Source organism: Myodes glareolus, chromosome 5 (genome assembly GCF_982192425.1).
Source record: "Myodes glareolus chromosome 5, mMyoGla1.1, whole genome shotgun sequence".
Taxonomy (NCBI): domain Eukaryota; kingdom Metazoa; phylum Chordata; class Mammalia; order Rodentia; family Cricetidae; genus Myodes; species Myodes glareolus.
Window position 1 is genome coordinate 109,558,570 of NC_142030.1, and position 15,974 is coordinate 109,574,543.

General features: G+C 40.2%; 1 protein-coding gene across 1 annotated transcript in view; it reads left to right on the plus strand.

Annotated features, from left to right (window-relative positions):
• The window catches only part of Cntnap5 (contactin associated protein family member 5), a 908,928-nt gene that overhangs the window by 792,430 nt on the left and 100,524 nt on the right, over window positions 1–15,974 (plus strand). The window contains exon 19 of the mRNA XM_087906619.1: window positions 7,481–7,705. Coding sequence (XP_087762745.1) covers window positions 7,481–7,705 — 225 coding nt within the window. The remainder of the gene's footprint in view (window positions 1–7,480; window positions 7,706–15,974) is intronic.

The following is a 15,974-nucleotide window of genomic DNA, read 5'->3' on the forward strand; positions in this document are numbered from 1 at the left end:
ATTGTAGAAAGATGGAATTAATTCTTTGTTTAAGTAATAGGTGAGTTTGAATCATAAGTAGGGATATAGGATTGGAGTCTAGTTTAATATGTGCTTCACTCAGATTGAGCAAAAGATTTACAACATATAGGCTATCAGAAAAAAGATTGAATGGCTCTGGTATGGAATCCAATGTTATAATAACAGCAAATAATTCTTTAATATGTGTGGATCCCTCCACCTCATGGGAAATTGATTTTATAGGCATTGACTCATTTCCCCATAAGAGAGGTGGGAATATAATATGTGCCACCCCCATCCCCATAGGCAAACACTGTAAGAAAATTGGGGTTGGGTTTAGAGAGAAAAAGCTTAAGGTGCCTCCACTCCAGATGTGAAAAGGAGCTCATTCGTTTGTGAAGGCCATAATGGCAATCAATTTTTCCTGAGAATCCACCAAGGCTATGGCAGTTCTACTATTATTTCTCAGAAGCCAGGTGAAATCAGTGATTTTAAATGGAACAATAAGGGAATGAGGTTCTGTGCCAAATGTACTGAGCAAAATATCCCTGCCTTTAATGATGTAATCAGCTATCTAATTGGTCGTAGAATAGACCCTGGGAAGTCCGTCCACTTAGAGGTGAACCCAATGAATAGGCTCCCCCTCCTGTGCTAATAATGCAGTGCACAATGTTTCCCCAGGAAGGACATTTAAGAAGACAGGTAGGTTAGGAACAAAGCTCTTCATGGCCTCTGTGTCAATGGCCTGTTGGAGCTGATGTAAGATCTGTCAATGGTGAGAGGATGAAATATTTTGGGATGAGAGATTGAGGCCCTTTAGGAGTTCAACAGTGGAGCCAACTGTTTGTGGAAACAGATAACTATGGTCTCATCCAGTTTATTTCTTTTAATACTTTTTGGAGTTGAGGTAGGGTATAGGAATCCTCGATGTGTAATTGGGATTTGGTTGGAGAAACCAAATCAAGATGAATAACACAATTTTAAAGGGAGGAATAGACTGAATTTTATCTGGAGCTACCTTGAAGTTATTTTCCTTTAGCTGTGAGGTCACAAAGGCCTGATGATGTGAGGTTTCCCCAAATAATGACATCATATAAATATAGAATAAAATATTAGAATGTTCCATTAAGGAGGAAAAGATATGCAACATTAAATACTGACATATGGGTGGGCTGTTAGCCATCTCTGGAGGTAATATTGTCCATTTAAATCTCTATACTGGGCTCTGGAAGTTAGTTGAGAGCAATGAGCATAGGAGGAGGGCCCACTTGTTCATCCTGGTCACCCAGAACTGAAATAAGCACACAGAAACTGTATTTATTAAATCATTGCTTGGCCCATTAGCTCTAGCTTCTTATTGGTTAACTCATTTTAATTTAATCTATCTCCATTAATCTGTGTATCACCATGTGGCAGTGGCTTACCAGGTAAAATCCCTAGCGTCTGTCTCCCAAGGCTACAAAGCTTCTCTCTTACTCTGCCCTTCTTTTTCCCAGCATTCAGTTCAGTCCTTCCCGCCTACCTAAGTTCTGCCCTAACAACAGGCCAAGGCAGTTTCTTTATTCATTAATGGTAGTCACAGCACACAGAAGGGACTTCCACATCACCTCCCATTTTCTGTTTAAATGAAAAAGGAAGGTTTTAACTTCGACAAGTGAAAATGCAAACTTCTTCATATCATCTGGATGTAATAAGTTGGAGAAGAAGCAATCTTTAATATCAGCAATTGTTAGGTAATAAGTGTTAGGAATGGCAGGTATCCAGGGGAGACCCCTCTGTGGGGGGTCCCAAATGGAATCATCTTCTCATTGATTTTTCTTAAGTCATGTAAAATCTCCAGGAGCCAATACCTTTTCTTATAACTAAAACAGAGGAATTCCAAGGACTCATAGATGGCTGGACATACCCCAGTAATAGTTGGGTTTTTTTTTTAACAAGGGCATCAAGTTGTTGTAACTTAAAAGAAGGTAGAGGCCACTGCTCTACCCACATGGGGTCACCAGGTCCCCAGTGGATTTTTGGCATTGGGGAGTGAGCAGAGGTCCTTAGGATTGGGGAGTAAACCTGAGAACTAAGGTGGGCAGCTTTTCCCTATTTGAATTGTAACTCACATCTCTCAGTGTAAAAGGCCTTATGGTCAGTGGTAATACATGCCTCAGCATCCCTAAGGATATCTTGCACAAGGACTTTGGCAATTAGACCAGAGACCAACAAGGAATTCACCTCCCTGTGATTACCATCAGAATCAGTTCAGGGCAGCCAATTGGTCATCTCCCATGATGCAGATTGCCCACCCACACCAAGTAGAGGTGGTCCCGGGACCAACTGCCAAGAGGAGGGGCGCTGCTCTTTTCTGATGACCATGAGATCGGCCCCAGTGTCTATAAAGAACCTAAAGGTTCTATCTCTTCTTGTTAGGGCCATCTTTGGCCTTAGTCCGGGTATCAAAGGTACTGTCCAATGTGCTTTGACTGCCCTTCCCCCTTATTTAATGGGACTAGAGATGGCCCCTCGGGGAGTTTAAAGGCTTTCTCTAGAAATTGAACTTGGACCTACAAGCCCTGGTCCAATGGAATCCCTTTTTGTACCAGGGGCAGAAGGTGTGTGGCACATCAGATGTGGCTGGAGCTGGCAGACTGAATCCCAAAGCAGGATTTTGTTTAAGTTTCAAAGTGGGATTTTGTTTAGTCAGGTACAGTGAACTTGGTTCCAAAGCAGGGTTTTGTTTAATAAAGAATTGTCCCATTTTTAATGGGGGTACACTCACCCACAAACCAATTGGCCCATTAGTGATTCTTCCATTCCTCACATCAGGCACCAGTCTGCTGGGTCTTCTGGCAGAAAGCTGGAACTGCAGGGCTCTCCCTGGGGCTGAGCAGGATGGTGAGTGTCTTACAACAGCCACTCTTTCCCCTCCCACTTGGCCACCAGGGAGAAACACACCTACTGAGTTGGGAGTCTGTCAAAGCAGCATCTTGTTTAATGATATCAAGCAGGGACTTATATAGGGTTGTGATAGGGGTGGAGAAGCTTGGAATGGGTTGAGGTGGAAGGAACAAGGGCCAATAATATTCTGCCACGCTAGAGGTGGCTGGGCTGAGGCGGGTCTAGGTCAGGTAGCCAGAGACAGGTCTCCAAACTCTAGCTAGGCTCAGGAAGTTACACTAGGCCTCACAGCAAGTCAAGTTAGGCTCAGAAAGTTACATTGGGCCTCATGCCTGGGCCTCACACCTGGGCCTCATGAGGCCAAACAACATGTACAACATTCTTAAAGAATTAAAAAAAATACACTCTAAATTAATTCAAAGACAAAGGAGTTCTCAGCTTTCACATGGGGAAAACACTACTAACACTCTCTGCAAGGTTGGAGTACATCCTTGAGTCGTCCCATCATTCATTACGAGGAGGAAATGCAGATACAGGCCAGACATGAACCAAAGTTTACAAACAGTGTCCTGTAACCTCTGTGTGGAAGTCTTCTTAGCGAGAGGGGAAAACTTGAATGAGGACCCTTCCTACATCTCCCAAGGGACATCCAAATATCACCTAACTAATCCTCTAGCTATAGCCTCACTATTATAACCCCCTTTCCTACAACATTTGTATCCATTCTCCTCTGCCAATACCGATACAACTTTTGCCTGCATTGGTAAAATATCTTATTTCTCATTTCAGTTCATCAGTTAAATAAACAACTGTGTCCTTCCTAGCCTTTTTAGAGTCCTGCCTACTTTGCAACTTCTAATTTCTACCTTTTTATAGAAATTAAGTGATCCCCTGCATAAGCAATGGATATAAGATGTTCTTAACTAAATATTTGTCTTTACAATTGCCCCCTGGGAAATGTGATTTGGAACTGGAAAGGAGAGCCACGCTCCCAGAGAGAACCCTGAACAAAGAGTGCTCCCTGCTGGTGTGCTCTTCCTGCTTTTTAGTGCAGCTTCATGTATGTCAGAGATGAGGTTTGTTATCACATGGGACATCAAGGATGGAATTAAGGATGTGTGTTCATTTACCAGTCCTTGGCCAAATCACCCATTTCCTGTTCCTTATAGTGCTATAATAAGGAAGAAAGGTTCATCTGAACTTATAATTTCAGACATTTCATTCCACAGTTCCTTGGCTCTGTTGCTTTGTGTCCTTGTTGACATGGACGTAACAGGTACATGTGGCAGAGAAAAATCCATTTCTTACAGCTTTTGTGATGCAGAAATGAGAGAGGGGTGTGGAGATCCCAGGATTCCCTTTCCAGTCATGTCATCAGTCTCCCAGCTGCCTTCCAGCAGGCTCTACCTTCTTGGGTTGCTTGTAAAGGCTTATTTTTATTTTTGGATTATTATGTACCTTTATGTCATGTGTGTGGGGGAGTCTAAGGAGACCAGCTGAGAGAATCAGGGATTCCTTGGAACTGGGGATACATGGTGCCAAGAACCAAACTAAGGTCCTAGGAAAGACAAAGAACACTGTGTCTCTGAGCCATCTCTCTAGCCCAGGTGATGTGAAAGTCAATCACGCTCCTTGCTGAGAACGTCTGATTTATCTGTTTTCCTGCTTTTTTTTTCTCTCATTTGTGATTCTGATTTTATTCTGAATAAAAGTATGACAGAAATATCCCTCCAGGAATGTAGGTTTGTGTGTGTGTGTGTGTGTGTGTGTGTGTGTGTGTGTGTGTGTGTGTGTGTTTTAAAACATTTATTTATTGCTAGTTTTTTAGTTAGATACAATTCAAACCCAAAGAAATCCCATCTGTTAAGGTGTATACTGTCCTGGTTCTTATTTCTTTTGCACATGCCCTTCCCTACCTAGTTTCAGATTCTTTTCATTGTCAGCCACTTCAAATGCTCCTGGCCGCCAGCAACCTTCTGCCATCCTGGATGCCATTCCTCTTTCTGTCTCTGGGGATTTGCTGAGACTGGAACTCTCTTATAAAGGAACCCTAATACATATTTCTTCTTTGCCTCACCTTTCTTTCATGAGATAGTGCTGTTACTTCATTAGTCCAGGGCAATTTTTTTCTTTCTATTGCTAAAGTGTTTTTTGGATACTCCTAACTGTGCTTGCCAGTTTGTCAGTCAGTGGACACTAAACTTTCCCCACTTTCTGATGCTTCTCAGAATTTTTCATCCTATAAGTAGTTCCTGCATATATCATAAATACTTGTAAGCATAAGTTTTAACCATTACAATAGTTCCTATTGTAAACACTATCTTCTCTTATTTAATTCACCTGCCACTGAGTTTTTGCAGAAAGAGTTTGGGTTCTGGTTCTTATTCATTTACCATTGTCCCCCTGAGACAGTAGTTAAGTATTTAATCTCAAACTTCCTTGATTTCTGCACTTATAATGTGTGTGGGAAATGCATAGTTTTATAATAGGGATCATGTTTAGCACTCAATGCATACTGCATACAGCATACAAATTCTCTCCAAATGCTTGCTCTTGATATTTTTGAAATGTTATACTATCAGAAGTTAAAATTATAATAAAAAATAAAATTCACTGAATATGCTTTAGATTTTATTCATAAGTAATATGGGAAAACTAAACCCATCCCAGTACCTTTATCTTCTGTCATGAAACAGAAAAAAAATGATTGAGAAATAGGATCTACAAATGTTGTTGAATTAGGCATTATATTGAAACAAAAAATGTCTAAGCATTAGGAATAATTAATACTAGTTTCAGGAAAAGAATGAGAACATTTTTGTGTGGCATGTCTAATTATACATGTTTTTCTGTTTTTAACTTATTGTCCTAAGAAGAAGAAAAAAATAATAATCTATATGTCAATATCTAATATGTTTTTTTATATATTATGAATCGCATATACATTTGACTGTATACATAAACTTCAAGTAAAGGCTTTTACTTTGATAACTAGAAAATAGTAGCTCAAAATGCACCTGTTAAGTCCTTAAGGAAAACACCTGTATCAAACAGATCATGAACCAACATCTTCATGGCCATATGTGTATGCCTTCTATTTTTAATATAAGAATCACTGCTATGACTTGCTTGATGAAAACCAAACATTCTTTCTGAACCTTGCCCAAATTGCACTGTAGTCCTGGTCTGGCAGACAGTGTGCATAAACTTGTAGCATTAATTTGGTGGCACAACTACAGCAGTGTTTTCACAAGGCAGAAATGTGGCAAGGGCATTATGAAGTTCAAGTTTGCTTATGTTCTCAGTGTCCCACACTTAGCCAGGAAATGTTGAGAAAGATTAGAAACCCTGCACCCTTCATTTGAGAGGGAAAGAAACCTATTATATCCGTATTAACTCAAGCTTACCACACAGTGTTCCAGTCAGATGTGTGCACACAGATCTAAAATGTCTTACTATACAAGGCAACTTTTCTTTCACACCTGGATATAAAAATAAGAAAGTCAAATTTAGCTCAAGAGCAAGCTGGACCTTGGTAGAATAAGTATTTCAATACTGCAGCATGTTAACTCACATGTAGTCAACAATGCGACATATTACTTAAGGGCAACTGGGATGGACTTAGGTTAAATTATCTTCTTTTTCTCTGTGTATTTGCAGCACTGTGTCCTGGTGTGCGTGTGTACTCATGAATGCATCAACACTTATTTGGAGTCCAGAGATCATTAATAAATGCCTTCTTCATTTGCTCTTCATTTTATCTTCTGGGACAAGATTTCTTAACAAATCTGACACTCACCAATTTCTAGACTAGTCAAGGAACACTGGGGTTCTTCCTGTCTCTGCCTCCCCAGCTCTGATGTTACTATATATGCCACCACACCTATCTTTTTATGTAGGTGCTAGAGGTATAAAATCACCTCCTGATAATTGTGCAGCAAACACTTTACCAACAGAGCCATTTCCCCAGCTCTAGATGACATTTTCTTGCAACATAGATATTTCACAAGCCCTACCCTGCTGGGCAATCTTACTCAGTGCTTTACAAAGACTGTCTCACTAAACAACTTGGTGACACAAAGAAAGGGTTAGTGTCTGATTAACTTCCTTAACCACATTTGTAATTATAATAATGGATGCAGAGGACTGGACAATTGGCTCTGCCAGGTGCATGTTTGTCCCACAGACATAAGAGTCTGAGTCTGGATATCCAACACCACTATAGGAAGCAAGATAAAACAAGATGTTTCACTAGAGGACGTGAGATAATAAGAGTTCTGAGCTCACCGGCCAGCCAGTCTAACCAGTCCATGAGCTCTAGGTTCAGTGTCTCAGTAAGGTAGAGTGACAGGGGAGGTCATGTCTCCAGTATCAACCTGAATCCTCATCTGCACATGTGAAGAAACACACAAGAATGGATTTGATCTGCCTCAAAATTAGTAAGAAGCACATTGTCTGAATTTTTAACACTGCTCACACAGTGCTTTGTGCAAGGGAACAATGAGCAGGCATTATAGCTACCTCAAGTAGCTTAATGACTACGTGTTTGAAAGTATGTTCTCTTCCTTTTTTGTCTCTCTCTCTTTTTCTGCAGAGATTTCAGCTCTTTTTGATTCCGGCAGCTCGGTTATATACGTGTTCCAAGAACCGTACCCAGTGACCAAGAACACAAGCCTGTCATCTTCAGCTATCTACACAGATACAGCTCCGTCAAAGGAAACCATCACACTGAGCTTCGTGACGGCACAGGCCCCCAGCCTCCTGCTCTTCCTCAATTTCTCCTCTCATGACTTTCTGGCTCTCCTGCTCTGCAAAAATGGTGAGTTGGTGGCAGGAAGCCACAAGACTAACCTTGCCGGAAGGTACAGCTCCTGCTCAGTATTACCACGCACAGTCTAGCAAGTGGGCAGCCTAGCAGCTAGGCAGCCTCAGCAGAATTCTTCCTTTCACTTTACCTTCGTGAGCCATAATTCGTATCTTGGGACCATGTCAATTTGCCATCAAGGTCTCAAACTCATCAACTTTAATTTGTCTTGATTGTGTTGTGGTGACTCTTTATTATTTATTCTATGCTGGAATCCATTAAGTATAAAAGCTCATAGAGAGGTCTGAGTTTCAGAAGGGCAGTTTCCACATGCGTCTGTCATCTTTGCTGCCATGGCCTTCACTGTCGCCTGGCAGAGAATAACTACTGGTTGTGTTAATAGATGGGCATTGTCTAGGTTTTCCAGAGAAATGTGATGTGGGAGCCATATGCTATGGCACAGAACCTCACTTGTGAGAATCTGATTTTCTCTTAGACACCAACCCTTTCTCCATAGTCACTGACTGTTGATCTGTGATATTTGCCACTCTGAAATGGCAAGGTTTAGAGTATTCTAGTTAGCCAAAGAGTACTACTGATTCATAAATGGAATTTTGCTATCTCTTTCCATTCTGGCAACTATTGTAATTATTTATAAACTGTATGCCACCTTCTAGGGCTTTGTCACATACATAGATGATCTCAAATGTCTTTTGAAGGCTGCAGTTTGTTGCTATCTTGCTTCTTCACTGTTGACATTCCCAGTGCAATAGAATTTGCAAAGGAACCTTCCCTTCTCAGTTTTCCAGCTATCTACAGCATCTACTGTCAAGATGCTCATGAGAACATGATGATGATGTGAACTGAGCTATGGAAAGAAGGGACCTCATGGATGCAAGAATGTTTAAAAAAGACAGAAATTGTGTCGTGCGAGAAATATTGATGGTAACACATATGGCCACAGTTGGAAGTCAAGTTTTATGGTCACATGATTTCTTTTTAATCACACTATGCTAATAGAGCTGACCAAGTACTCCTTGAAATCAGAATCCTACTGTAAATAGCAGTTGTTTGAACAAATGAGCCACTGAAACATACACACACTTCCCTATCACATGATCTCACACAGCACTGTCCTGCGGTTAGGAATATGGTTCTAGTCTGTGTACCACAACAGGATTCCAGACTTTTGATCAATCCATCTCAACCACGAAGCTAAGATCGAGGGTGGAGTGTGGTGTGGTGCAGCAGAAGTGACATGTGTGGAAGGCAGCGTGAATGTGACCCTGTCTGCATCTCAGGGACAAACTACATAGTTTTTTGATGTGGCTGTTTCTGTTTTATTTTGTGTGTGTGTGTGTGTGTGTGTGTGTGTGTGTGTGTGTGTGTGTTTGATCTTTCTTTCTCACAGTGTACTATGTGTGATGTGAATATAAATAACTATTTATTTATTCATAATAATTCATAAAAAAACCTAGGGACTGTGGAGGATGAACTAGTCTAAAGGTCAAAAATAATAATAGAGAGCCCATAAGAAGATACAGATGTCGTTTATTCTGAGACTAACATAGATGGAAAAAATAAAATATGAATAGTCAAGAAAGAAGGGAGAGAAAGAAAAGAATGAGGAGGAGGGGGAGGAAGAGGAAGCAGAGGAGTAGAGTAAAGAGGAAGAAGGGAGGAGAAAGACAAAGGGAAGAGGAAGAAGGGGAAGAAGAGGAAGTTTGATTAGGTTTTCAAGCTCAAGGGCCTTTTAATCACCTGCTTCTCACTAGACTTTTAAGATTATGTACAAAAATATGTCAATAGATCCGATCTTCAGTCTTGCCATGTCAAGCCTTTTGAGTATGTGAGGCTGTCTTTGGACCATGTGCACGGACAATCTGAGCAGGCAGAGAGCTAGTCCATGGAACGGCTAGAATGGACTCCTGACAGTCAGCCAGTACTCTCCCTTCTAACATGTATCACATTCTCCTGGTGTTTTGGGGCCACAGTAAGATGGGTATACAAGCTCAATTGTCCCAAAGTGATTTTAGAGTAAGCCTTCACATGCCTACACCACTCACTGTAGACTTCTGACAACATAACTGTCAAGAATACATGAAATGCACAACAGGAATCACTGCATCCAATTATTCTAATGAGGCCATACTGTGCTTAACTCTCCTAGTGTCTGGCTAGCCATTGATAATGATATTCTTACTGTACCAAGTTTCTACAGTTCTAGAAACTTGAGGTACAAAGCCATCAAATAACTTGTTTATAATAGCACAGAGTTTACTCTGAGATTTTGGAGAGAGAAACAGTTGCACAGTTTTGAGGCTGATTTGAAGCAAGTTGACTTAAGTACTGACTAAGAAAACAGACTTTGGTCAGAATCACCCTGATTTCTGGCAAGAGTCACACTTTGCAGGGGCTTAAGAAAAATACCCCATAAAGCTTTGCATCTCCTATCAGGTCCAATCAGGATGTAATTTCTACCTATGTACCTCCCATATACATGTGATCAAGTACATCCGGTGTAGTAGGTAAAACAAACAAACAAACAAACAATCAAAAACTCTTGTTTTGAGAGGTAAAAACACAGGACATGTTGTTTCCCAAAAATTACGACTCCTAGCATTTTAGGAAATTGCCTTGCCCTTGCACATGTGGGGCTTACAGAAGAACCTTGGCTCTTACAACAAAGAAACTTCAGCAAGTTCAGCAAGGGGATGCAACCCCCCTTACTCTGCTCAATGCCATAGTATTTGGTTGGTCGGTTTATTCTTGTGGGAGACTTTCCCTGGAACTCTCAGGCTTGCTGCCCCAGCCCCTGAGTGGTAGGCTTATAGATGTGCACCACCACACCAAGTCTGTTTTCTTAATTATGAGGGCTGGATGAAAAGCGCTAATCCTTTAATCTTTGAAACACATATTTTTTTAAATAATTGACATTTCTTTAGTAGGAAATTATTCTTGAATCCTCCCTGGAATATTTGTGTCTTCCTTTCAAGTCTTTAAAGTCTCTACCAACGCTCACTTGACTGTGTAGATACTCACATTTAAAAAACTCCAATGAAATTCAGGAAACAGAGATGCATAGAATCTAACTATTGGCTGTGTAGGTCTCAGGCAGACGTGAAAGCTCAGGTATGCAGCATGGCTTTTCTAGTCAACAGAAGAGGCTCTTGATACAGAAAGCCCCTCTGTTAAAGATGTGGATCCCATCCTACAAGATAGTCATTGGTATTTCCAGGTTCTTGTAGCTGGAACAAAGAATTGGGCGAGAGACACAAGGAGAGTGGTGGAAACAGACAGCTCATAAAGAAGAAGAAAGGCATTTCTGAGTAGGGTAGTAGGCTTGTGGGTTGGAACTGGCCTTAGGACCATGTTCTTTTATAGGTTATTTGTACAGCTACCTTCCTATTCCTAGCCCAGGAATTTAACTTGCACATTTTCTGTTTGATCACATGTTTTATTCGGGGGGGTGTTTCTTTGCTAATGAGCTTTTTATGTGATAATTGATTCCCTTCCTCTTACTCCTGCCCTCCCACCACACTTGTACTCCATGCAGTGGGTAGTCAGGTAGTGTAGAAGATGGTGAATTCAGCATGTGGCATGCTTCCATGCATCTTCTTATTTCTCAAACACACAGCTAAGACATTATCCCCGTAGTTTCCTTAATTCTCCTGATACTATCATTAGAATGACTAATGTGAGAGACTGGAAACAAGCAACCCAGTGCTGTCTCGAAATGAGACATATGAAAAGAGATAGATTCAGAAACTGCCCAAAATATGCAAAAAACAACCTAGACAGACTTGGAGTGATCTGATTTCTGTAGTAGTAGTCTAGCTAGAAAGAAGACTTTGACCAACATTAACAATAAACTTCAGAGCTTAGAAATTACACCATTGAAACAAATGCCTTCAGAGGTTTTAAGTTTCTTACCATTAAAGGTCTTTTTTATATTTTTATTTATTTATTTATTAAAAATTTCCACCTCCTCCCCACCTCCCTTTTCCCTCCTCCTTCCCCATTCCCCCTCCCTCTCCAGTCCTAAGAGCAGTCAGGATTCTCTGCCTGGTGGGAAGTCCAAGGTCCTTCTCCCTCCATCCAGGACTATAAAGGTGAGCATCCAAACAAACCAGGCTCCTGCATTAAAGGTCTTCAAATAACAATTAAGTGACATTTGAGGAGGAAACTATAGTAATTTGAGAAGTAGGTGAGATATAAAATAACAACCAGTAAGTGTTGAATTTCTTCCCAAGTCTTAGATTTTGGGATTTTTTTTATTCCCACTTTGTATCATGTCCCATAGATATTTCTGTCTGTGAAGGCTACATTTGTAAATTTTGAAATGCTGATTGAGGAATTAAGCTGAATTCCTATCTTCAGCATGTTCTTAGTTTATTTTCAGCATTAAGCCATTGACCTGATTAACAGTGGGCCAGAAACTAAGAACATTGTAATGAAATTTGGGTTTATTTAGTGAAAAATGTGCATCTGAGCCCAAACAGTGGTTCACTGTTGAAAGTAGAGGCAGGAGAACTAACTTTAAGGACAACTTCAGCAATGTAGCATGTTCAAGACCTGCCTGGGCTACATGAAACCCTGTCTCAAAAAAAAAAAAAAAACAATAAGCGAATCAGTTCCTCTTTGGCCATTAGGGGTGCTTACAAGTTGAAGGAAGGTAAGGAGAATGAAAGTTCAGCTGGTGAAGATGTTTATCCATTGGGACACACTCACAGCCATCCCTGGGCAGAAGCAACAGTCTTGTGTTAAAAAGATTCTTACCCTGTCTGGTTTTAAGGTACTTTTGGCAATCTGGTGATGATGCTAAGATAGCCAGCTTAAAAGATGGCCATTTGTTTTCTCAGTAGGATGCAAACTCTAACACCAGCACTGTGGCTAAGAAGCCACAGTGAAGAGTTAAAAGAATAAATCTTGTGAACAGTCAACAGAGTTCTCAGCTGGTAAATTGATTTTACATAGCTTGTCAGGCCAGATGTGAGAATATGCTTGTGACTCAGAAGTACACTGTGAGCCTTGGCCTGGCAGCAGTTAGATCTGGCAGGACTACATGCGATTCTTCATTGTTATTCTTGTTAGTGTCCATGTCTCCAGTTCTGGACCTACTCACCCTAAGCTGCTGCTGTTACTGTCAGTGAATAAAGGGCCTGGTGTTTAAATAAAGGAAATGATTGTAAATTCTGGGATGTAAATTCTCTCTCTCTCTCTGTCTCTCTCTGTCTCTCTCTCTCTCTCTCTCTCTCTCTCTCTCTCTCTCTCTCACACACACACACACACACACACACAAACACACACACAAGACACACAGGAGGAATGGGGTAGATTGTGAGGTGGGAGAGTCCTTAGAAGACACAGATTTTGAGCTTCAGAAAACTACTCAGAAACTTGGCAATTGGAGAAGAGGCTTTAAATGAAAGCAGAATGTTCAGAGAAGAGGAACACTCTAATATTACCCTTGATCTCTAAATTTCATTTTATTTTTGTATGCTTGTGGTGTCAAAGTGTATGTGTGTACACGTGCACACACACACACTTGCACAAAGAAGGAGGAAGCCATGTGGAGGCCATGTGGATGCCAGAAGATAACCTTTCATGGAGGCCGGCAAGACCTTCCATTTTTTTGGGAGATCATCTTTCATTGGCTATGAGCTCACCATTAGGATAGTATGGCTGGCCTATGAGCTTCAAGATTCCGTGTGTCACTACCTACCAGGTACTGAGGTTATGGTACCCGCCACTACACTTGGTGTCAAACTCAGTCCTTACGCTTGCAAAGTCAGTGCCGTATTAACTAAAACATCAGTCTAGCCATACGCTTCACTAAATAACAATTCTACCTTCCCCATAATATCAACATTTTTTTTCTTCAATATTACCAATGTGACAAATATTCTCAGCACTCCTTCCAATGGTCGAAACCATTTACTATTTCAGAGAGACAGACATGGACCCTGCCATTAAGAATCTGCTTTAGCCAGAAACATATATAAGTATCATCTTCTCATATGCATAAGGTTGAGTACAATATGCATACAGCTTGAGTACAATGAGACTATCTAATTCCAGGAAGACTGGATACTAGGTACATGGAGAGAACAAACTGATTCATTCATTCTTGTAGTAGGGGGCCACTAATTAGTTCCTGGATGTTTAGCCCCAAAATAATCCACAGAAACTATATTATTTAAAACACTGCTTGGCCCATTAGCTCTAACTTCTTGTTGGCTAACTCACACATCTTAATTTAACCCATTTCTAGTAATCTGTATATTGCCACATGACTGCGGCTTAATGGCAAGATTCCAACTGGCGTCTGTCTCTGTCAGGGCTACATGGCTTTGCTCTGCCTCTGCCTCCTTTTCTCCCAGCATTTAGCTTAATTCTCCCCCCTCCAGCTCTGTTCCCCCATAGTTCTGCTATAGGCCCAAAGCAGTTCCTTTATTAACCAATAGTATTCACAGCATACAGATGGGAATCAATATTACCTCCCCTTTTCTGTTTAAATAAAAAGGAAGGTTTTAACTTTAACATAGTAAAATTACATATAGCAAAACAGGTATCAAGTAAGAATTATAGTTCCAATATTTATATCTATTTTATCTTTTATCGTAACTAAGGGAAACTATTATTATGACTATCAATTCTTCAACTCCAGCAAAAACTCCAGAAGGATATAATATTACTTAAGAAACTGGAAGTGCTTTGCAAGCAACTTCCAAAACTCTAGAACTGACAGAGGCATCTCACCGCCTGAACAGTCACCCAAAGTTCTTTGTATCATTGGAGCATCCATCTTAAGTCCACAGTATCCAGCACACTTTTCCATGAAGCAGGAAATTTCAAAGACAATCCCACCTATATTGACAGTTTGTCAATCACTTTCTTCTGTGTCCCACAGAATGCCTTGCAGAGTCTTTCATTAAGCAGGAACCTCAAAGGATTGTCTCACCTTCAGGCAAGTTCAGCAGTCATTTTTCTGTGTGTCCTGTATGTCCAATTCATTAAGCCATCCAGACAAGAGCAGTTTTTGCCCAAACGGCTAACCAACTTCAGAAGAAACCTCTTCGATGCCCATCTTCTTCTTGAAATAATAGTGCTGCCAGGAGCAGATGTGTCTCATTGTCACGATAAGTCCTAAAGTTTTAAAAATTTTAAATGCCATATTCTGTAGTCTTTGAATGGTTTGAGGAATACCTATACATCTGAGATATAGCTCTGAATATCTAGGAAATCTAACTAACATGACTACAAGCTTAATTATTATAGATAACTATCTACTAATCTATATTTTTAATTATACATTACATTTTTAAATGAGCTGCACAAACACAAAACCTTAATCAAGAGCAGAAATATAATATAACAAAATTGACCTTAAATTTGTATCAATAAACAAGATCCACACCAATGCAAATCTCTATTGCATATTCACATTTAAATGTAAACAAACATTTATAAACAATATTTGGAAATATGGGCATAGTCTGTCCAAATTTCTTCCTGCTGTTTATTGGGCAAAGTAATTTTGGGGGTGTTTAAGAAAACCTTTCAGAGGCTTTTGGTCAATCAAATCATATTAGTCTGGAAGCAATCCATAGCTTCTTATCTTCTGTGGAAACAAAAGAAGAACCTCTTTTCCAAAACAACATATCCTTAGACTCAAATTTTGAACTTAAGATACCTTTGAAATAAATATATTGCCTTAGTTTATCAGTCCCCAGAATCAAATGTCTCTCTGTAGTCAAAAACTTCAAAGATAACACAATATTATACATAATACAGACTCTCTTTGTATAGTCCATCTTTACATGGCTTATTTTTCTATATTCCTTTTAATCTGTGACTATCTGTGCTCTGTCTCTTTAAAGGCTTTATTTCTTTTTTTACTTCTTTTTATAACTCTCTATACTCTTTTTCTTCTCTCTCTCAAGCCTACGTACATATTTTAAACATTTAGAGGTCTTTTTCATCTCACTTTGTCTTTATTATCTATCTGTAGTTCTTTCCTGTCCAGGAGTGATTTTTGAAATGCTAAGCACTTCTTAAAAACTTAAGCTGTGGCATTACTAGGGTGTATACGGAACTTCCCACTTGTTCTGCACAGTCCAATTTCGGGGAAGTCCGTTAGTGCTTAAGACTGCCAGGTGGGAGCCATTCTCACCACTTCAGTTCTGATAACTAGTTGGTCCATGCTGTCATCAAGTAACTTGCAGTACGCTACCCACAATTATTGATAGACAACCCCCCCAAAAGAGCCAGAGCCATTCAG